This window comes from Ursus arctos, unplaced genomic scaffold, assembly GCF_023065955.2.
Source record: "Ursus arctos isolate Adak ecotype North America unplaced genomic scaffold, UrsArc2.0 scaffold_34, whole genome shotgun sequence".
Lineage (NCBI taxonomy): Eukaryota > Metazoa > Chordata > Mammalia > Carnivora > Ursidae > Ursus > Ursus arctos.
In genome coordinates this window covers 3,253,014-3,275,001 of record NW_026623030.1, presented here as the reverse complement: position 1 = coordinate 3,275,001, position 21,988 = coordinate 3,253,014, and the positions used below count along the sequence as shown (strand labels likewise).

Below are 21,988 nucleotides of genomic sequence, written 5' to 3'. Positions count from 1 at the left end.
AGGGAGAGGCATCCCTGCCTCCCCCCCCCACCAAATAAGTCTATGTGAATATGAACCACCTTGGTAGATAAACAGAGAATGACAAGCTGGGGCCCTTCAGCCCCCTTCCTCTGCCAGCCGGTCCCCTCCCCCTGCCAGCCGACCCCCTCCCCCAAGCCCATCTCTCTTCCTGCCAAGTGGCTGCCTACAGGAGAGGTCTGGGGGCAGGGCAGCGAGCCCACCAGCCGCAGGGCCTGGCCCTCTGGGAGCGGCCCCTCCAAGGCCACCCTGCCCCTGCCCGGGCCAGTCTTCCCGCGGGGAGGGGGCAAGAAAAGGGGACCGCAGGCAGAGAAGGGCCGGGGGTCTGGAAATAGCAAAATCCTCCTACAAGGGGCGGCCGCGGGCGCTGGGCCGTTTGCATAATGGAAGCCCGTCTGTCAGGCAGCGCAGCTCGCCCGACGCTGTTCGGATTAGATTGCTAATGAAAAGGCACAAAGAGCCGGCGCCCGCTCGCCCGCCGACCCCCGCTCTACAGACCCGCGCCCCGGCCTGGCGCGGCCCCGGGGCTTTGTGCCCAGGGTCCCCCGCCGCCGGCGCCCTGCCGGGCACCGGGACCACAAAGCCGCTGCAGGCTGCGTCTGGCCGGGGGGTCCCGAGTGCGCGCCCGCCCACGCCCCTCTCCCCGGGGGCGCGCCCGCCCGCGGCCCCCGCCCGCGTCCCCCCGTTGCCCCCGACCGCCTCTCACCTCGTGTGCGTCGGCGGCGGCGCTCCGCCCGCCGGCCGGCCGGCCCTACCCGCGGCCCCTCGTCCTCGGCGCCCGACTCGCGCCGCCTGCGCCCGCCCCGTCCGCCCGCCGCCGGCCCGGCTCGGCTCCCCGCCCAGCGCGCCCCGAACGCCGCTCACAGCCGCCCGCCCGGCGCCATCTTGGAAGCTTGTGACGTCGGCGCCGCCCGCTCACCCCTGACCCACATCTGAATGGGCGAGCGGCGGGGCGGGGCCGGGAGCGGGATGGGGCGGGGTCTAGTGGTGGGCGGGGCCCGGGGGCGGGGCGGAGCTGGCGAGCGGTCCGAACACTGGGCAGGGCGGGGAGACGGGCCTGCTGGACGGCGCCGTGGGGGAGGGGCGCGCGGAGGACCCGGAGACCCCGACCCTGGGCGCCCCGCCCGACTTCGACCCCAGGTGTAGGGACGGGACCGCGACCGCACCCCAGAAACGCCGGGGCCGCCCACCCATGCACCCCCACCCCCGGAAAGAGGACTCTGGACCCCCACAGGCCCACGCCCAGCCCGCACACTCAGTGCGAACCCCCTTTGAGCCTGACCCTGACCCCTTGGAGGCCCCCATCAGGAACCCCTAGCGACCTGCTTGCACCCCACCTCCAGGACACCTTCGCGCCTCCGCTCTGTGCCCCGCAGGGACCCCACCGTCAAAGGCGCAGCCCCCCCCCCCCCCCCCCCCCCCCGTACTGCAGGAGGCGTGATCCGGCTCCCAAGGAGGCCCGGGCCAATTTGGGTCCGGAGGGGAGGGGGACTCCCTGACCCCTGACCCCAGCGCCCCTTTAGCTCCCCGCTCCCGCAGCCACGCGGGCTGGCCTTACCTGCTAAGAGGGCACAGAGGTCGTGAGCACGCGCTGCTCAGCCAGCCCCTTCCGGTGACCGCAGCCCCTCGCAGGCCCCTGGGGTCAAGAGACCTGCCTAAGCTGGCCCTCCTGGATCCAGGCTCGTGGCAATCGTTCAGATGGCCTGCTGAGGGGCTGGAGCTGGCCCTGAGCCCTAGCCACTTCTCTAGGGAGTTTCTTAATGGACCTCTTTCTACTTTGAACACCAAACAAGAGAACACACCACTGTCAAAGTCTGAGAAGAACCCAGACTTGCCATGCAGGGAAGTTGCCCTAGCACTAGCCAAAACAGAAAGCCAATTCAATAAACCCCCTCTGGAAGGCTGGTTATAAGACCATTCTTTCTAGATTAATGTATAAATTTAACATACATTAAATGTAAATGTATATTGAATGTAATGTATAAAATTAATGTAATCCTAACAAGACTTAACAAATTTCTAAGTTCACCTGCAAGAATAAATCATCAAAAACAGCTATCATTTCCCACAAATGAGGGTGGACTTGCTCTAACAGATGCTTAAATTATAAAGCTATTGCAGTCAACCCAGTGTGGTACAAACCAAGAAAAAAAAAGCCTAGAAACGGTAAGAACATAACAAATGAAAAGAGAAATATTAAGCATTGGTAAGGAAGAAAAGGCATATTCCATGAATAGAGTTTAGTAGAGAACTCAACTATTTGAAAAAAACTACTGAGGGCACCTGGGTGGCTCAGGCGGTTAAGCATCTGCCTTCGGCTCAGGTCATGATCCCAGGGTCCTGGAATTGAGCCCCACTTTCTGCTCCTTGCTCAGCAGGGAGTCTGCTTCTCCCTCTGCCTCTGCCCCTCCCCACCAGTCGTTCTCTCTCTCCCTCTCTGTCTCAAATAAATAAAATCTTAAAAAGAAAGAAAGGAAGGAAGGAAGGAAGGAAGGAAGGAAGGAAGAAAGAAAGAAAGAAAGAAAGAAAGAAAGAAAGAAAAACTGCTGAAAAAAATGTCAATGTTCTAATAACCAAAGGCATGCAAGTTAAAACTACAAGATACTGAAGGTTTGGGGTGGGGGATTGTTTTGTTTTGTTTTCTACCAAATCAGGGATCGGTTTCAAATGACAACCTTCAAACACCAGGCAGGGGTCCGGTAGGGTGATCACTTTCACATATTGTTGGAAGTATACAAATTGCCTCAAAATTTCTGAACGTGAATTTGACAGTACGAGTCAAAAATAAAAATCTTGGGGCGCCTGGGTGGCACAGCGGTTAAGCGTCTGCCTTCGGCTCAGGGCGTGATCCCGTCGTTCTGGGATCGAGCCCCACATCAGGCTCCTCCGCTATGAGCCTGCTTCTTCCTCTCCCACTCCCCCTGCCTGTGTTCCCTCTCTCGCTGGCTGTCTCTCTCTCTGTCAAATAAATAAATAAAATCTTTAAAAAAAATAAAAAAATAAAAATTTTTTACAATGGTCCATCCATCTTCTGGATTCTGTTTTAAAGAAATTAACCACATTTGAAGACCGTTTGCTTGACGGTCTGTCTTTGTAACCAGACCATAAGCTTGGAACCCCAGTGCCCAGAGCACACCTGAGACTCAATAGGCACTCGGTAGTCACTTGTTTCATTTGCATTTGAAAATTAATGTACAATCATATTTTTTCAAGTGTCATTTATAATAATGAAAAAACTCATACACAGCATGCATGTCTGAAAACAGGGGATTGGTTAAACACCCCACATGATAAAATGCTAAGCAGTCACTGCAAGCTGTGTTTACAAAGATGTTTTATGACCTAGAAATGTGCAAATGATATTAAGAGAAAAAACTGTGCAAGTATATACAAAATATAAAATATTGATCCATGGAGAAGCAAATGGAGAAAATACACCAAATTATTTACAGAGGTTTGTTCTCTCTAGGGTTTGCAATTTTTTTCACACACATGTATATTTTAGTATTTTATTACAAAAGTAACATTTCTACTAGGAATAATTCTAGCTGAAATACATTTTTTTTAAGTTCCAAATTCTCCTTCCTCCCCACTCCCATCTGTCCTCTGAAGTAACATAAATAGTTTGACATGTACCTTCACTCCTTTCTCTGACGTCAACACATACCTGTTCCCGTTACAAAAATGACCTTACTTTTTTGAAAGTATAAAATAATATACTATATAAACTGTAAGTCACTTTGGAACTTACAAGACATTTGCTCTTTGTCCCCAAGAAGCTATCACAGATATCTTTCTAGTTCATATCACATAAATTCACTTTTTAATAGCCGACAGATTCCAGAGTGTGAAGGTTCTGGAAACACTTGCCTTAATCACAGCTCTTTGGGATACTTACAGTTTGGTGCTTTAAAAAAAAAATAAATTTTGGGGGGCGCCTGGGTGGCACAGCGGTTGAGCGTCTGCCTTCGGCTCAGGGCGTGATCCTGGCGTTGTGGGATCGAGCCCCACATCAGGCTCCTCCGCTGTGAGCCTGCTTCTTCCTCTCCCACTCCTCCTGCTTGTGTTCCCTCTCTCGCTGGCTGTCTCTATCTCTGTCAAATAAATAAATAAAATCTTTAAAAAAAAATAAAAATAATAAAAATAAAAATTAAAAAGATAAATTTTTTAAGTTGTTGAATATATATCTTTATGTTCTCCTACCTTCACTTCAGAACAGTTTATTAGAAATAGAATCTATGGGTTACATGATATGTGGGCATTTTCAATTTGGATAGGTCCTTCCAGGTATTCTTCCCCCAAATGGAGTAGCAATTCATATCCTGCCAGTTAAGGTTTTGTTATTCCTGCTTCTTTAACTTTCCCGACCATTCCAAGTTTTCCATACTCAGTACATATTCCCTTTAAAATCAGAAAGAGGGTCACCTGGCTGGCTCAGTCAGTGGAGCGTGGGACTCTTGATCCCAGGGCTGGGAGTTTGAGCCCCACGTTGGGTGTAGAGATTACTTAAAAATAAAACAAACAAACAAACAAACAAACAAATAAAATCAGAAAGAAAAAAAAAAGGTCCAAGGTGGGGGGAAGGATTTCTAGATCTTATTGAACTAGACCCCCACCCTCTCTGTCCTGAGCAGGCTTCCATGGTCTCCCCACATCCCGTGCTCACTCCCAAGCCCATTTCCTGCCAAGCACTTTATAAAATCCAAGCATGCTTCCAGTGCAACAGTACATAAGCACTTAAACTTTGAAACTTGGGGGAAAGCTTTTGATATATTAAGTAAAAATAGCAGACTTCAAGATTTTGTTCTCACGAATAGCAACCCTGTAAAACTCTGTTTGGGTGGAAGGTAATATGGGAATACAAAAACCACGCAGTGGTGGGGATAGGAGAGCCATGGAGAACTAGGGGTATTTTGTACTCCCGCTCCCTCTGCGTGTCTAGCACGGGAGCTAACCTCTCTGATCATCTTTTCTCATCAGTCATTTGAGAATCAACAGCACCTGCCCATGGGGCTCTTTTGAGGACTGATTAAGATGAAACTGGCAGATAGCGTATGCAGAATCAGGCTCCGGCAAGCCCTGGCTAAAGTAGCTATGATTGTTATGTCATGAAGTATGGATCAAGGCAGGGCGGTAGAGCTGATTTGCCACTGTAACCATCATCTTTCTCAATTGGAAAAAACAACAAAAGGAAAACAAATGATACAAAATATCCCAAAAAGGTAAATCACAGCCTTTTAACATGACAGCCAGATTTAACAAATATAAAAAATACAGGATGCCTAGTTAAATTTGAATTTCAGATAAACAACCAATAATATTTTGGTATAAGCATATCCCATGTAAAATCACAACTCACCTCCCTCCGCCCCAAGCTCAAGCCACGTTGGCAAACTCTCAGTTCCTGGACATGCCAAGATTTTTCCTCCCACATCTGGGTATTAACACCCAGGGCTCCTCCTGCCTGCACCACCCTTCCTTCTTCTCCCCACCTCTGCCTGGCCAACTCCTACTCACATCAGACATCGCCTCCTTCAGGAAGTCTCCCCTGATCTCAGGCTGCTCACTCTGATACAGTCCTGATGCCCCTGATGGGCAGTTGCCCTGACAGCAGGAAGACGTCTTGTGCATTCTTGCAGACCTAGTACCCAGCTCATGCCTGCCACCAAATAGGTGGTCAGCCAAAAAGTCAAATGAATGAATGAATGAATTTCCTCCCAACTCCCACCCCGTTCTCTCCTACCACTAATCACCCCATCAGCCGATTCCCAAGTCATGTGGGGTTCATTCATTCCCTGTCACAAAGGATGTAATGTGAGTGGTACACACAGGAGGCGGAGTGGCACTGCAGAAACCTGGTGTTCAGGTCATTCAACTGGGAAGTAGAATCAGTCTTGCAAGAACAGCAGCCTCACCCAATTTCTGGTTGCTGTTATTGGCTCTCAACATTGAGTCCTTACTCTACATGTGAGCAAAGCACAGTACACACGTGGGCGTGTTGTTTCTCATCACCACCTATGAGAAGGATGCTATTACAATCCCATTTTATAGATGAGAAAACTGAGGCTCAAAGAGGTTAAGGTCACCTGCTCAAGGTCACACAGCTAAGCTTAAACCCAAGCCCCTCTGAGAGGCAAGAGCTTGGTCCTGCCTCTTGAAACAGTACCCCATCTGAAGAAAAGTCCCCTGGGGTGTCTGGGTGGCGCAGTCGCTTAAACAACTGACTCTTGGTTTCATCTGGGGTGGTAATCTCAGGGTCTTGAGATCCATCCCTGTGGCGGGGTGGAGGAATCTGCCTGGGTGTCTCTCTCCCTCTCCCTCTGCCCCTCCCCTCCTCCTCTTCCCACTGACTCTCTCTCTCTCTCTCTCTCTCTCATCCTCTCTCTCAAATAAATAAATAGGGGCATCAGGGTGGCTCAGTCCATTGAGCGGCTGACACTTTTTATTTTTTATTTTTTAAACAAGGCTTTTTTCATCTTTTTTTTTTTTAAGATTTTATTTATTTATTCGACAGAGATAGAGACAGCCAGCGAGAGCGGGAGCCCAAGCAGGGGGAGTGGGAGAGGAAGAAGCAGGCTCATAGCAGAAGAGCCTGATGTGGGGCTTGATCCCATAACGCCGGGATCACGCCCTGAGCCGAAGGCAGACGCTTAACCGCCGTGCCACCCAGGCGACCCTTCATCTTTTTTTTTTTTAACATTTATTTATTTATTCGAGAGAGAGAGAGAACTCACAAGCAGAGAGAGCAGCAGGCAGAGGCAGAAGCAGGCTCCCTGCTGAACAAGGAGCCTGATGGACAACTTGATTCCAGGACCCTGGGATCATGACCTGAGCCAAAGAAAGACGCTTAACCACCTGAGCCACCCAGGCATTCCCAGCAGCCAACTCTTGATTTCTGCTCAGGTCATGATCTTGATCTTGGGGTGCGGGGGTGTGGGATTGAACCCCGCCCGCCCTTGGCTCTACACTCTGCATGGAGTCTGCTTGAGATTCTCTCTCTCACTCTCCCTCTGTCCCTCCCCCTGCTTGCATGTGCACGCACTCTCTCAAATAAGTAAAATCTCAAATAAATAAATAAATAAATAAATCTTTTTTTTTTTAATTAAGAAAAGTCCCCCAACACGATATTCCCTAGAGTGAAGGCCATGCCTTGCTGGGAGGAGGCTTCCTCGCTCGCTACACACCTCCCCTCGTTTTGCCATCTCACAGACCCAGGCAGAGCCAGACACCCTGAGCCCAGGAGAGGCCGCACACTCCATTGTCATTCAATCGACAGTTGCTGACAGCATTGACGTCAGTGCGGTGGGCACCAGGCTAGTGAACGGCACAGTGGAGGCGCCTGGCTCTGGAAGACCATGGACAAGGAAGGAGATGAGGCGATACTCAGAGAAGGGTTGGATCTGGGCAAGATGTGCAGTATAGAGAAACTGAGTGCTCTGGTTTGTGGGGCCAAGGAGGGGGCTTTGCCTATGCTGGGCCCTCTGCCTGGCAAGCCGTGTTTCAGCGCTCGCTCCAATGTTGCTCCCAGTGCAACTTCCTCTGATTGCTCTTTCTTTCTTTCTTTCTTTTTTTAAAGATTTTATTTTTAGGGGCACCTGGGTGGCTCAGTCAGTTAAGCATCTGACTTCGGCTTGGGTGGTGATCTTGGGGTCCTGGGATGTCGCGCTCCCACTCAGTGAGGAGTCTGCATCTCCCTCTCCCTCTGCCCCTACCCCCACTCATGCTCTTTCTCTCTCAAATAAATAAATAATTTTTTAAAGATTTTATTTATTTGAGAGAGAAAGAGACAGCAGGAGAAGGGGCAGAGGGAGAGAGAGAATCCCAAGCAGATTCCATGCCCAGCACGGAGCCCCACATGGGGCTCAATCTCAAGAGCCTGAGATCAGACCTGAGCAGAAATCAAAAGTCAGGTGCCCAACCCACTGTGCCACCCAGGTGCCCCAAAGATTTTATTTTTAAGTAATCTCCACACCCAACATGGGACTCAAACTTAACAACCCCAAGATCAGGAGTCACATGCTTTACCAACTGAGCCAGTCAGGCACCCCAATTGCTCTGAAATAGCTGCCCTTCTCTCTCCATCCTTGCGCCCTATCTCCTTCCCAGGTCTTGCACCATCTGCAAAGACCTTATTGAGTATGTGCTTCTTTGTTCACCTCTCTCCCCCTCACCAGAATGAGTACTCCGCGCAAGCCACCATCATCCACTTTTCCCTGCCACAGAAAGTGCCTAGGACAGGGAGAGGCACCTGTACAGTCAATACTGTTTGGTGCACTCGTGAATTAATAAGCGAGACCCAAAGGCCAAACTGGGGTGAGAGGCAAGGTGAGGCCAGGCAGGGGAGCAGCAAGTACAAATTCCTGAAGGGAGAGAGGGCTTTCTGAAATACCCAGAAAAGGCTGGCAGGACAGGTACCAAGCACATGGGACCATGGGATGTGATGAGCACCAACAGACAGGGAGTGCTGTGAGCCCAGGCCAGCGGCTGGTGTCTTAAACATACTTGCACTAGAAGCATGTGGGGGAGTCCGCTCCCCCAGCAACCCGGGGGGAAGCTGCATAGAAGGCAAGACAGCCCTGGAACCCAGCTGAAGGCACACTTGCCAGGAAGGGAGACAAGATTACAGTTGGCCCAGACATTCTGCTGATTGGAGGAAGCAAGATGTATGATGTCATCACATTGATTATTTTTTTTTAAGATTTTATTTATTTGTCAGAGAGAGCGAGCGAGAGAGAGCAAGCACAAGCAGGGGGAGCTGAAGGCAGAGGGAGAAACAGGCTCCCTGCTGAGCCAGGAGCCCGATGTGGGACTCAATCCCAGGACCCCGGGATCATGATCTGAGCTGAAGGCAGATGCTTAACGGGCTAAGCCACGCAGGCATCCCCACGTTGATGATTTTTAAACATTATATGTGTTCCCATTTCTATCTATGCTTATAAATCCCTAAAGAATGGGGCACCTGGATGGCTCAGCCGGTTGAGCGGCCAACTCTGGATGTCATCTCAGCTCATGATCTCAGGGTCCTGGGATAGAGCCCCACTTTGGGCTCCACGCTCAGCAGGGAGTCTTCTCCAGGATTCTCTCTCTCCCTCTGTCCCTCTCCCTGCTCACATGCTCCCATGCGCGTGAGCCTTTTCTCAGGCTCTCTCTCTCTCTCTCTCAAGCTCCCTAAAACAAATAAATAAATCTTGAAAAAAGAAATCTTTACAGAAAATTGGGGCAGAAGTCTCAGGAGAGGAAGGGAAATGGGGGAGGGGTGAAGAGGGAGGCTTCTCATTTAACTCTACATTTAATCCCCTGTATTGTTGGCATTCCTCCATGTATTATTTTTGTTATTTATTTATTTATTTATTTATTTATTTATTGGGAAAAACCATTATGAAATAAAGAAAAAGAAAGATTTCAGTGCGGCTTCCCTGTCTTGGAGAACTCTGCCTGTGTCCTCCTTGGTTGCAAGCCCACTCAGGCCCTTCTGATTAACCTCCCATTAAGCCCTTTGGCTTCTTGGCTGCTTCCACCATTAGACCGGCAGGGTCTGTTCTGGGGTCTTTCTGCAGGACACTCTTAGCCCTGTGCCTGAACAGCTGCCGGACCCACAGAACGGGTGGATGAAGGAGGACGTCCAGTCATGGCTCCGTGATAAGCAAGGTAGAAATGAACGTCAGTGGGCCTGTGCTTCTGGGGGAAGCCTGAGGAAAGGCGGTCGGACCTGGATCCCAGTCCTAGCTGTAACAGTGCCCAGCCAGCTGCCCTAGTACAGACCTCTATTGGCCTTAGTTTCCCCACCTGTAAAATGGGCTGATAGCTGTATCTGCCCCCATGGGCTTGGATAGGGCAGGCAGAAGCCAAGCAGAACCTCAGCAGATGAGGAGAGGGGGGGAAAGTGGGCAAAGAAAGTACCCCAGGGCAAAGGTGGGGATAAGATGAGACAATGCTCTATTTCCTTAGTGAGGTTCCTCTCCATTGAGGGGGACAGGAACTGAGAGGGCAGTCTCCTCCTGAATCTCAGCAGGGAACAGTGTCCTGGAGGACTGGGAACTGCCTGGGCACTCTGTTGGAGTAGCAAGAGGGGTAGGAGTGGACCAAGGCTGCACTGTGGGGAGGGTTTGGAATTTCCAAATTCCAACGTTGCAGTTTTCTTTTGGGGAGCCTTCTCTCATCACCAGGGTTCAGTGAGGCTTCCTGTAGCGTGGGGGAGGGGGTAGCTCCCTCCGGGCCAGCACACGGAAGCCCCTGGGCTGGGACTGCAGCCTCTGGTCACAGTCACGAGGGAGGCTGGGCCCAGTGACTCTTATCTTGCCTGACCTTGTGGAGACTGACCACTCCCTCCTTCTAGAAAATGTGGCCCCCTGCCCTCTCTGAGGCCTCTTTCTCCTTAAATCCCCATGGTTCTGGGGTGGGGCCTCAGTGCCCAATTCTACCCCTTGGCCCGCCCCCTGGGGTGCTTTGCTGGCCCCAGCTTACAACCACCTTCCCTATGCCTCCCCCTGGAGACCCTTGGGCATTTCTGGCTCAGCAGGTCTGTGCCTGCCCCACTGCCCCCTCCCTCCCCGAAGCAAAGCCTGCAGAGCACCCTGTTGCCCAAGCCTTAACTATTGGCCACTCCCCAGCACCTCTTGCCCTCCCCCCCACCAGCTCTACCAATTTGAATTCCTGACTCTCCCTCCCTAGACTCACCTCCCTAGACCCAGACCCTGCCCCCAGGCTGGGGGAAGGAATCCTTCAGATAAGGGCAAGGGGCAAAGGGACACACCTGGGTTCAGACCCTGGCTCTGCTACCAACCAAATGACCTTGATGAATGACCTCCTCTCTCTGAGCCTGAGTTTCTCCATCTGTAAAAGGGAGAAATAATTACACCATCTGGATAGGGTTGCCGTGAGCAGGGCAGCAGGACAGAAGGACGTGAGCTAAGGCACATGGTGAGGGCTCATAAAGGTCAGTTCTTATTGGGAAGCGCCCATGGATAGCCCCAGGCCAACACTTTCTTGGGCCGGTCTTGGTTACAGGCCAGTTGGTGCCCCTGTCCTAAATTAGGAATGCGCTGGCCCACAAACCCTGACGCAAGCGAGCTCCACGCCGGATCCAGACATTGGTGTTGAGGGTGCAACATGCAGTTAGACCCAGTCTGATGGGAGAGGCAGTGAAATGAATGGGTAATTTACTCATTTACAGGGATTATGCCTGGGGGCAGTTCAGACACCTGGGAGGGGCAGCGAAATCCAGTGAGGGTGGGGCTGGATGGAGAAGCGGCCTGGAGAGACACCGCAGAGGGCACTTTTGAAGGACACCTCGGAGTGAGCTGGCTGAAGGGATAGAGCTGCCCAGCCGGGAAGGCCAATTTTAGGGAAAAGGAAGTCGAGGCTGAGAATCAAAAAATCTCCTGAGGTTTCCCAACTGGAAGTGGGCAATCCAGGATTCAGATTCAGCCCCCACCCCACTCTCAAGCTGAGCAAGAGGGGCCAAGCCCCGGAGAGGGCACCCTCTAGCCAAGGGGTATGGCCAGTGCCATCCCCCACACTAAGGTCAATGTCCTGGGGGTCCGGCTAGGCGGGGACAGCCTGCCAGGTGGTCATTTACCAGGGGATTTGAAGGGAGTTTACCTGGGGGTTCGGGGCACAATGGGGCACACAGGCCAAGAGCCAGGTATCAGATAGCAGGGCCTTTGGGGGGGGGGGCTGCAAATACAGAGAATTGCAGCCCAGAATAGACCCACTGCAGACCTACCCACCTCCTGGGACAGCGCCAAGCGGGGCCGAGCCCAGACGTGGGCTGCCCTTGTGGAGACAGGTGAGGTGTCAGTAGTGACACCGTGGCCCCACGAACCCTCTATGCCCAGGTTCCCGGAGCCAGTGGCAACTGGTTTCACAAGACAGAGCTGGCCCGGTGTGTCCTACCTTAGGTGGGGACATCTGACCTCCCGCAGGCCCCCCCCCATCTGACTTCCACGGGGGCGAGACAGGCAGAGGAGGGTGTGACCAAAAGTTGGAACGAGCTTAAGATGGGCCTCATGCACAGTGGCAAAGGGCAAGAGGGGCCGGTCGCTGAAAGGTAGAGGGGGGACAGATGGGCTAGTCCCAGGGGGCTCCAGCTGGACGGGGGTCCCTATGGCAGGTGGGCTTTAGCAAAGGCTGGAAGGAGTCCCTTGGGCATCTTCACGCGATTTTTGTGGCAGCTGCTTTTCTCTTGCCACTGCGTCTCTCTTCTCATTTGTGAATCGGGGTAACCCATACCGATGATGTGGGGAGCCAGAGCAGGAAACAAGGTCCCTGATGAGAAATAACCGAAAGCCGAAAGCCTCTCCTCTGTGGGAGGAGGGCTGGTGAGGTGCTGAGACTTGCCCTGACCAGAGGCCCCTGGGCAGAAGTGAACAGCACCAGGACAGGCTTGGTGACCCTTGCTCCAGAACTCTCCAGGCTCTTCAGATGCTGCCCCTTTGCCCACTCCATAGGCTCCTCTGCCCTCTGGCCAGCTGGGCTTCCCATCCCCCAGCCCCCTCCTGGGCAGGCCTGGACAGGCTTTGGGCCTCCAGGTGGTCTGGTCAGTTGGGGAGGGGCCCCAATGCAGGCAACAACCGGGCACCTGCTCCTTCCTAGCCTGCCCACCTTGCTAGACCCACACGGCGTCCCTGTGCTTCTGCTCAGTCTCCAGGTTCTCAGTGCCCTGGCGGGAAGCAAGCTGGATCCAGACCCATCAGCCCCTGCCACCTGTGTCCTTACCAGCTTTCTTGGTCTTCCTTTGGGTCCTGAGCCTGGGCTGAGTGTTCTGTACGTATGACCTGCTCCCTGTAACCTCCTGCCCCACCCCCGGCCCTGCCAAAGGTGAAGACACTGAAGTTCAGAGAAGCCTCCCAGCTGTCCACTGGCAAGCCAGGGTTAGGATCTAGCTGGCTGGGCTCTGCAGCCCAGCTGCTCCACCACTCGTGGTCCTGCCTCTTCTAGGCCAACAGGCCTCGCGCTTCCTTACTCATTCACTCAAACTTCCCATAGCCTCGAGGAAGCTAGGATTTGTAGAAACAGGACTGGAAGAAGAGTTCTGAAAAGCGAGGCTTCCCTGTGGCTGGGTATTAGACTTGCCAGGCCTGATATCAATCCGGGGTGCCCAGAAAGGCAACCACTGTGTAGGGAGGAGGGGCCCCTCAGGGTGCTTTGGTGAGAGGGAAGGAAGAGAACAGGGATGGTGGGGCCTGAATCCCAGGCCTGCAGGGTCAAAGAGAAGTTTCTGCTTACCCTGACACTACGCTCAGGGCCTGAAAAGACAGGTGTGGGCCCATGCAGCTCTGCCCAGGTGCACAGTCCCTGGGGAGCCACCCTTGGTGCGCCCAGGCTGCCCCCTGGTGGCGGCGGCAGGAAGCTCCCAGGGACTTGGAAGGCCTTCCAGGAGAGGGGGCCCTCCCCAGCTGGTAGGTACTTGTCCCCAGTCTCTTTCCCCTGCCTGTGCCTCAGGGCCTTTGCTTCTGCTGTTGGGAATCCCCTCCTTCTCTCCTGCCCCAGTGTCCCAGGGTCAGAATTAGCAAACATACCCTCTGCTGGTCAGGGTCAGCATCTTCCTCTATGCCAATGGATTTAGCCCAGTGTGCGGTATGAATGCCTGGAGCCCAGGCCAGTGTCTGGGCCAGCACAGAGACCACAGACAGAGGATGGTCAAAAACTACTTGTTCCTTCATTCCACATGCATTTATTGAGGACCCACTATGACAATGGCTTTGGCAATGACTAAGCCAAAGAGGTCTCTTCATTGGAGCTTACATTCTGTCTGTGGAGAGGGCTGTGGGGGTGGGACACAGACAACAGGAAAACCAGGGGCAACATGCCAACTGTAGATTAGGGCTACAGAGGAAAATAAAGTGGGGTAGGGGCTGTAGCGAGGGGGTGGGGGGCCACTTCATATCCATGACAGATTATTCTGCAGCTGTTGGAACAAAGGGAGCAAGCTTGACCAGTGGTCAGGGAAGGATGCAAAGTTAAGTAAGAAGTGGCGGAACAGTACGGTTAGCATAATTCTCATTTGGTTCTTATGGAGTTATAGTTATTGTCTTTAATTTTGAAAGTGGGTGGATTAAAGTTTCTCTTCTCTTGCTGAACTGCTGTTGCTCTTCCAATGCATGGAAAACATCCCTACCCCCGCGGTCCATGGGAAGCCCCCCGCAGCCTCCCAACCTGTGCCCAGGAGCCGGGAGGGGCCAGGCTCTCCTCTCTTGCAGGAGTGGTTTTCTTGTTGTTCGTTGTCCGCAGGCTCCTTTGGGGTTGTGCGCTCACAGGCACCTGACAGTTTGAAACACTGTGAAAGCTGGGAAGAGAGATTTACACACCATGTTCATAGCAGCATTATTCACAATAGCCAAGAAAGTAGAACCAACCCAAGAGTCCACTGATGGATGAATGGGTAAACAAAATGTGGTCTATCCATTCAATGGAATATTACTTGGCCTTAAAGAGGAAGGACGATTTGATACATTGCACAACGAGGCTGAACCTTATGCTCACTGAAATAAGCTAGACACAAAAAGACAAATTTACTGTGTGAGTCCACTTACAGGAGGAGATCCCTAGAGTATTCAAATTCAGAGACAAAAAGTAGATTAAAGGTTATTGGGGGCTGGGGCTCCTGGGTGGCTCAGATGGTTAAGCGTCGTTCTTCAGCTCAGGTCATGATCCCAGAGTCCTGGGATCGAGCCCTGCATCGGGCTCCTGGCTCAATGGGGAGTCTACTTTTCCCTCTGCCTCTACTGTTCCCCCTGCTTGTGCTCTCTCACTCTCTCTGTGAAATAAACTAAAATAAAATCTTTAAAAAAAGGTTATTGGGCACTGAGGGAAGTGATATGGGGAGTTGTTTAATGGGCACAGAGTTTCAGTTTTGTGAGATGAAAAGAACTCAGGAAATTGGTTGCACGACAGTATGAATGTACTTAACACTACTGAATCATACACTTAAAAATGGTCAACATGGGAGGTACCTGGCTGGCTCCGGTGCTCAGCAGGGAGTCTGCTTCTCCCTCTCCCTCTGTCCCCCCCACCACCACTCATGCTCTCTCTCACTCTCTCAAATAAATAATAAAATAAAATCTTTAAAAAAATGGTTGAGGGGCACCTGGGTGGCTCAATTGTTAGGCGTCTGCCTTGGGCTCAGGGCGTGATCCTGGGGTCCTGGGATCAAGCCCCACATCAGGCTCCTCTGCTGGGAGTCTGCTTCTTTCTCTCCCACTCCCCCTGCTTGTGTTCCCTCTCTCACTGGCTGTCTCTCTGTCAAATAAATACATAAAATCTTTTAAAATAAATAAATAAAAAATTAAAAAATTAAAAAATGGTTGAGTAAGGAACAGTTTCCTTCCCAGGCTTAGGCCAGAAGCCTTCCTCTCACGAGCGGTGCGTGCACACCACAGCTGCCACACTAGCCCCTGTGTTTTGTGACAATACGGCAGCAACCCCCCCACCCTGGGTCTGTTCCTTCCCAGGACCAGCTTGGTGGAACCCTCTGGACCCAGTTCCCCAAGGAAGCTAACTGCTAGTGGCTCCAATCCTTCTGCCTGCCTGGGAATGCTTCTGGTCAGTTCCTCCTGCACCCAGGAAGGCAGTGCCCTTCCTTTGACATCATCGATGAACTCAGGGAAACAAAGGAGTGTCAGACAGAAGCAGAGATGGATGAAGACCACCTTTCATTCCCACTCTCCCAGAGGGGGAGCCCAGAAGACTGTGGGAGGACACAGCTCTGCAGCTGTGTGACCTGACAAGAGGGGGCCCCCTGAGCCTCAGAGGCTCTTCTGTAAGATGGGGGAAATACAGAAATGCCCTCCCAGGGAGACACGCTGGGAAAAGGGGACAGTTATGAACGCCATGCGGAGTGGGGTCCCCAGTTGGGAGATGCTGATCCCACTCTCCACAAAGGCTGACACCCAGGGATACAGGCCATGTGCAGGGAGGCCTGTGGGGGACACCAGCCTCACCGAGCCTCTGGGGGACCCTGCTTCATCCGCCCTGGCTCTTGGCCAACCCGTTGGTGGCCCTGCCAGAAGACCCTAAACTGAGCACCCCCCCTTAAGAGGAAGGAGGTGCCCTCCCCAGCGGGGAACGCATGTCTGATGTCATTGCAGGATTCCTAGACAGAAGGCGGGGGGCGGGGGCAGGTATGTTTGTGTTTCCCTTGGTTGTGCTTTTACTTCTAAAGTATTATTTTTCTTTTTTTCTATGAACATTTTAATGAGGGACTGAACATAAGATAGAAAAATAACATTCTGGTCACTTTTTTTTTTTTTTTTAAGAGGCAGGCTTCTCTTGAGACTTTCATACAAGGCAATGAATGAGGAAACTCCTAAAGAAACTCCTAGAGAAAATGCATACTGAGCACAGAAAAAGGCACTTCTCCAAACACCATCACGGTCACTGACGACTCCGAAACAGCCGGTCGGACTCTCACGGGCTGCTTGTTCTGCTTTCTTTGGGGGACAGCTCAGTTCAGACTTAAGCCTTGCTCCTCTCAGAGGCGAGGGGCCACCCAGGGACTGCCGTCAGTTTCCCACAGTGACGCTTGGAGCCAGTGCTGCGCACGGAGGTGAGGAGGGGTGCTGTAGGTAGGGTCCCAGGGCTTGCTTCTTCTCTGGTGGGGTGTGGGTGGCCAGAGGCCACTACCCCGGCAGGAGCCTTGCTCACTCTCCATGGAGAGAAAGGCGATCCAGCAGGTGGGCTGGGACCAGGCCCCTGTGACCACCTGACTCCCCGAAATAGAATCCCTTGTCATCCACAGGCCCGTAGACTGTGACCACATCCCCTGCCCTCAGTGACAGCTTATCTTTTGCCTGGCCCCCTGCTCGCCCATCCTTGGGGTCATAGTCCAAAGCTGCCATCATGGTTGTTGGAGTCCACAGTGGTGACATCCTGGGGTTCCCTTGGGGCATAGGAAAGGAGCCCTGGGGGTTGGTGAGCCCCCCAAAGTCATTGAAGTGGGCCACAGGGGGCAAGTACCCTTGCACTGGCAAACGCCACCTCCCATCAGTCTGCTCTGTGTCCACCTTCACCTCAGCCACCAAGTGCCCTGGTATGTTGCCCACTTGCCCATTGCATTCACCATGGTAGAAGCCACAGGAGTCCTGAGAGCCCCACACTCTCAGCAACTGCCCTTTCTGGAAGGCCAGCTCCTCCTCTGCCACCTCGGGGCTGGCAGACATCACCAGAGGGTCATAATCAAAGAGGGCCACAAAGACCCTGACCAGAGTGTCCACTCCTGTCCCCAGTGGTGAGGGGCCACCCCTGGGCATCTTAATGACTTTGCTGGATGGAGCTGGACAAAGTTCGGGGCTGGCCACCGGGAGCTGGCACATTCTCTTGCCCCCCAGCGCCTGACCTCTCCCATTTTGGGTCCTCAACTCCTTTCTCTGCTCTCTCCTCTTTGTGCCCCACCGACTGAAGCACACCACCTCATCCTCCTGCAAAATGTCATGGAAGTCAGACACATGTGGTTGGCTGGTGGTGTCCAGCCAGGAAGGGATGAGCACTTGGGTATCTTGCTTTTGCCTAAGGACCTTCTCAAGGACAGCCTTTTCCTGATACGGTTCTTTGTTGAGCCCACACTCTGGAAACTGATGGATGACTCCTGAAGCAGGGCTTTGTCTGGGGCCCACGCGCCAGTAGCGGTCTTCTCCCCTTGACTGGCCACTGGGCAGAGGTGGTCTGCGGTTTGAGGAACTCTGCTGAAGGAGCAGGTCCTTTGTGCAGACCCCCTGGGCCTCTGGAGGCCCCTGGGCTTGGCTGCCACACCCCGCACTTTCACATTCTCTTTTTGGACTCAGGTTGGGCATTGGGGACTGCCTCCTTGGCGGTTCTTCAGGGAAGGCTTCTAGAAACTCGGCCTGGGGCTCCCCGCAGCTTCCAGGAGTCTGGGGGCTGGTGGCGGCACCCAGGGGAGCCAGCGCCAGCCTCTGAGGACAGACAGGGATGGTGACTCTGCAGGTAGATGGGTCCCCACAGGGGTAGCTAAAGGAAGAAGTCTCCGGCAATTGTTGACAAGTGAGACAGTTGTGAGGGATCTGGGCTGGTACCGAATCCAGGGACTCACCACAAAGCGACATGGTTCTCACAGAGACATTCTGGCACATCAGGGGCAGCTGGAGCTGGGAAAATTCCAACAGCGTGCTCCCAGCAGTGGCATCTGCAACCTCTGCAACCTTGAGCCCATCAGCATACACAGCGTAGCCAGTGACCTGGACTCCATTGGATGACCCGGCGGAGTCAATGGTTACGGGGAGCCAGCTGACCACCAGCAGGCCTGGTGAGGCATGGTGCTCCACCAGCACATCCAGTGGAGGGTCAGGGGGTCCTGCCAGGGGCGTGTTGAAGGTGATGGTAGAGGACGTTGTTTCCCAGTGCACCTGCAGCGAGTCCCATGCCAGCTGTACCTCCACCCGTGCCTGGTACCTCATGCCAGGATGCAGGCCGTGGAAGGTGTAGCAGCTCGCACCCGCTGGGGTGAGGGCGTGCTCCTGGCCATTGAGATACACCATGTGGAGGTGGCTGCTGCTGCTGTGGACCCAGGCAATCTTGGCCGATGTGGCTGTAACATTTTGCAGGTGTAGTTGCATGGGGGCCATGCAAAGAGCCCCTCTGGTCCCTAGAAGGGGTCTGGAGAAGGCCTTCTCCTTCACACACTGCAGTGCGCCCAGCCAGCTGTCTTCTGTCTTGGCATCTGAGATCTCTGCTGCCACTTCTGTCTCGGAGCCTGCCCCCACCATCTGGCATGGCCCCCTGTCCACAGCTCCCTGGGCTTTCCCAGGCAAGAAGCTGTGACCAGTATCTTCCTTCAAACACTTGCCCTGTCCAGCTGGGAGTCGAGTGGGGCCAAGGTCAGGGGATTTGAGGGGCAGGCAGTCCAGGAGGTCACTGTCTGGAATCTGCTCCACCAGGTTGGAGGGCACCAGTCCTCGGCGGCCATCCTCAAGCTCCCCTTCATAAAAGCCGTCTTCATCCATGTCCCCAAAGATATATACATAATCCCCTGCTGTGAGGGGTAGCTCACTCTCCGGGTGTTCATTAGGCCCCTTAAAAGGATTGTAGCTATACCGAGCCAGGAAGATCTTGAGCTTGGGGGCCAGGGGGGCCTCTGAGCCCCCCACTTCCAAGGTGGAGGACACACTGTCAGGCTCCAGATCCTCCACCTCGCTGGCTGTGTCCATATCCAGAGTCGGACAAGACGGCACCGTGGCCCACATGGACTCCACCTCAGAGGAAGAGTTCGACTGGGAGCTAGTTTTCTTGGCCTGGGACCTGGACTCCAGAGGTCGACTGGCTGGGACTCTGTCAGGCACTTGAAGGGCACTGGCTGGCTCCTCCATGGCAAGTGGACTTTCCGGCTGAGAAGCTTCCAGATTCTCCCATTTGTCTCTGCTGGGTTGTGAAGGTGCCTGGTCTTCAGGCTCCAGCTGGAACTCGGTCCTTCCACTATCTCTAACTTGAGACTCCGGGGCTTGGGGGGCCTCCTGGGGTTCCTGGGGAGGGCGGCCAGGCTGACACTGGAGCGCTAGCAACTCCTCGCGAGCGGCCTGGAGATCGTGCAAGGCCTTCTGCAGGTCGTGCTGCAGCTGTTGCTGCCTGTCCTGCCCGCGCGCCGCCTGCTGCAGCAGCTGCTCAGCCAGCATGCCGGCGGCGTCGCGCTCCTGGCACGCGCGGCCCAGCTGCCCGCGCACATCGTCGTTCTCGGCCGCCACCTTCAGCGTCCAGTCGGCCTGGGCCTGCAACCGCGCATTCTCCTGGGCCAGCCAGGCTCCCTCGCGTAGCGCCGCTTGCAGCTGTGCCTCAGCCTCATCGCCGCGCCGCCGCGCGGTTGCCGCCTGGGCGCCCAGCTCCTCACACTCCCGTCGCCGCGCGCCCAGCTCAAGCTCCAGCGCCTGCAGCTGGCGCCGCGCCTCCTCGCTGGGTGCGCTCTGGCCTTCCGCCTCCGCTCGGGCGCTGCCGGTGGCCTGCTGCCGTGTCAGCTGTCTCTGCAGGCGCAGCACCTCCCGCTGGGACTCGCGCTGCAGTCGGTCCAACTCGCTGATGTTGAGCCACTGGGCTTGGGCTTGGGCCGCACCCCCGCCAGGGTGCAGGACACTGCCGAAGCCCGTGGCGACGCGCGCCTGCAGCAAGTGGCACTCCTGCCGTAGCTCTGCGATCTGCTTGTCCTTGGCCAGCAGCGCGCTCGCCTGCTCGGACAAGTCCCGGGCGCGCTGGCGGGAAAAGGCCTGGCACAGCTCCAGGCCGGCGCGGCTCTCGCCCGGCACAGGCGCGCTCACAGCCCGCAGGTTGGTTTCTTGCAGCTTTCGGGCTCGGTCCTCTAGGCGCCGCGCGAGGCCGGTAAGCTTCGCGTGCTTCACCTTGAGCCGCTTCACCTTCTCGTCGGACTTGTCCTGGAAGCCTGCGCGCCGCAGCTGCGTGTTCTCCTCCCGCAGCCCGGAGCAGCGGCGTGCCAGCGCCTGCAACGCCTTGGACAGTTCCGAGTTCTGCTTCACCAGCTCCTGGTAGTCCAGACCAGGCGGCGAGCGGGCTAGGGCTTCGCAGGGCTGGCTCCCGGAGTCTCCTGGCGGATCGCTAGGGCTCCTGTACTCTGAGGGCGGTGGTGGTGGTGGTGGTGACGGTGGTAGTGGCGGCGGCGGCTGGGTACTCGGGGAGCCTAAGATGGACGCGCCTAGCGAGGAGGCCCGCTCCTCGGATTCGGGGGCCTTGGGGCAACTGAGGGTGATGTCCAGAGAGCGGGAACGCGCTGGTGCCAAGGAATCGAGAGAGCTGGCGCGCGTGTGGAGCAGGCTATCTGGGGAGTTGGAGCACCCGGCCCGCACCACGTCTAGGGAGCGGGAGCGCAGGCGGACGCCAGCGCTCAGGCAGTCAGCATTCAGGGATTCGAGTCTACAGACGGACTTTGGTGGCCCGGGGGAGTCATTGGCGGCATGGGGGGGCGGTCCTTCAGAAGAATGCACGGCTTGGGGGTTGGGGGAGCCGGGCAAAGCCGGATGCCAGCGGAAGTGCTCTAGGATGTACTTGAGGAAGAGCTGGCGCTCCACGTCGAGCGCAGCCTGCAGGTGTCGGATGCGCGAAGCCTGCTCACCGTCGGTTTCCCAGCGAAGCTGTGCCAGCACTTCCTGCAGGCGACAGTGGCACTGAGCGGCAGCGACCTCGGGCGCCCCCGCGCGGCCACAGTAACCACGGTTCACCAACTCCTCGGCCAGCTGGCGCTGCAACTCCCGGGCCTGGCGCATGACGCCGTCGCGCTCGCGGTGCAGCAGCTGGCGCAGCTGCCGCATCTCGGCCTCCTTCCAGCGCAGCAGCTGCCGGATCTCGGCCTCACGCTCCCGCAGCACATCCTCCTGCAGCTGCCGCAGCTCCCGGCAGCGCTGAGCCTCCCACTTGGAGCGCAGATGGTCAACCAGCTGCTGCCGCTCCCGCTCGGCCGCCTCCCGCAGCTGGCGCGCCTGGGACGAGAAGCGCTGCCTGTCCGCCCGCCCGCGCGCCCGCTCAGTCTCCAGCTCGGCCCGCAGCTTCTCCAGCTCCCGCCTTTGCTCCTCCAGCACCGCCGCCGACGGACTCGGACTACCCGGCTTCTTAGGTGTCGCGCGGCCCCCGCCCGAAGGGCTGGGCGAGTCTTTGGTCATGGTGGCCACGGCCTGGCCAGACGCCTGATCTCGCCTGGCCCAGGCCGCTGCTAGCCAACGGCCACCACCCCCGCTGCGGCCAACCGCCCCGCGCGCTCCTTCCGGCGCCCCTGGGGGTCTCCGCGCGCCCCTTCCGCCTCTGAGCGCCTTCCCCCATCCTGTGCTGCGGGTGCTGTAGCCTGAGCTCCTCTCCTGGCTGCCTACGCGGGGGGCTGGGCGCCAGACTGCCTTGCTCAACGCAGCCTATGTCCTTTCTGGGATGCCAGGGGTCTCTCTCTGATCCCAGGCCCTTCCCTGTTTCTGGTGTCATGTCCTTTGTGACTCACCGGGGATACTCTCCCAGGCACTGTACAATCCTTTCA

The 21,988-nt window shown here is 55.2% G+C and overlaps 2 protein-coding genes across 2 annotated transcripts in view; both read right to left on the bottom strand.

Moving 5' to 3' along the window:
• HIC2 (HIC ZBTB transcriptional repressor 2) overlaps positions 1-801 on the bottom strand; it is a 31,173-nt gene extending 30,372 nt beyond the window's left edge. Inside the window, exon 1 of the mRNA XM_026487885.4 lies at positions 725-801. The gene's annotated coding sequence lies outside the window, so the exon portion shown is untranslated. The remainder of the gene's footprint in view (positions 1-724) is intronic.
• A 15,857-nt stretch (positions 802-16,658) lies between these two features.
• Positions 16,659-21,626, bottom strand: LOC113247039 (RIMS-binding protein 3A-like). Its single transcript, XM_026487844.4, has one exon. It carries the CDS (start codon positions 21,624-21,626, stop codon positions 16,659-16,661), a length of 4,968 nt encoding a protein of 1,655 aa, XP_026343629.3.
• Between the last annotated feature and the right edge of the window lie 362 nt (positions 21,627-21,988).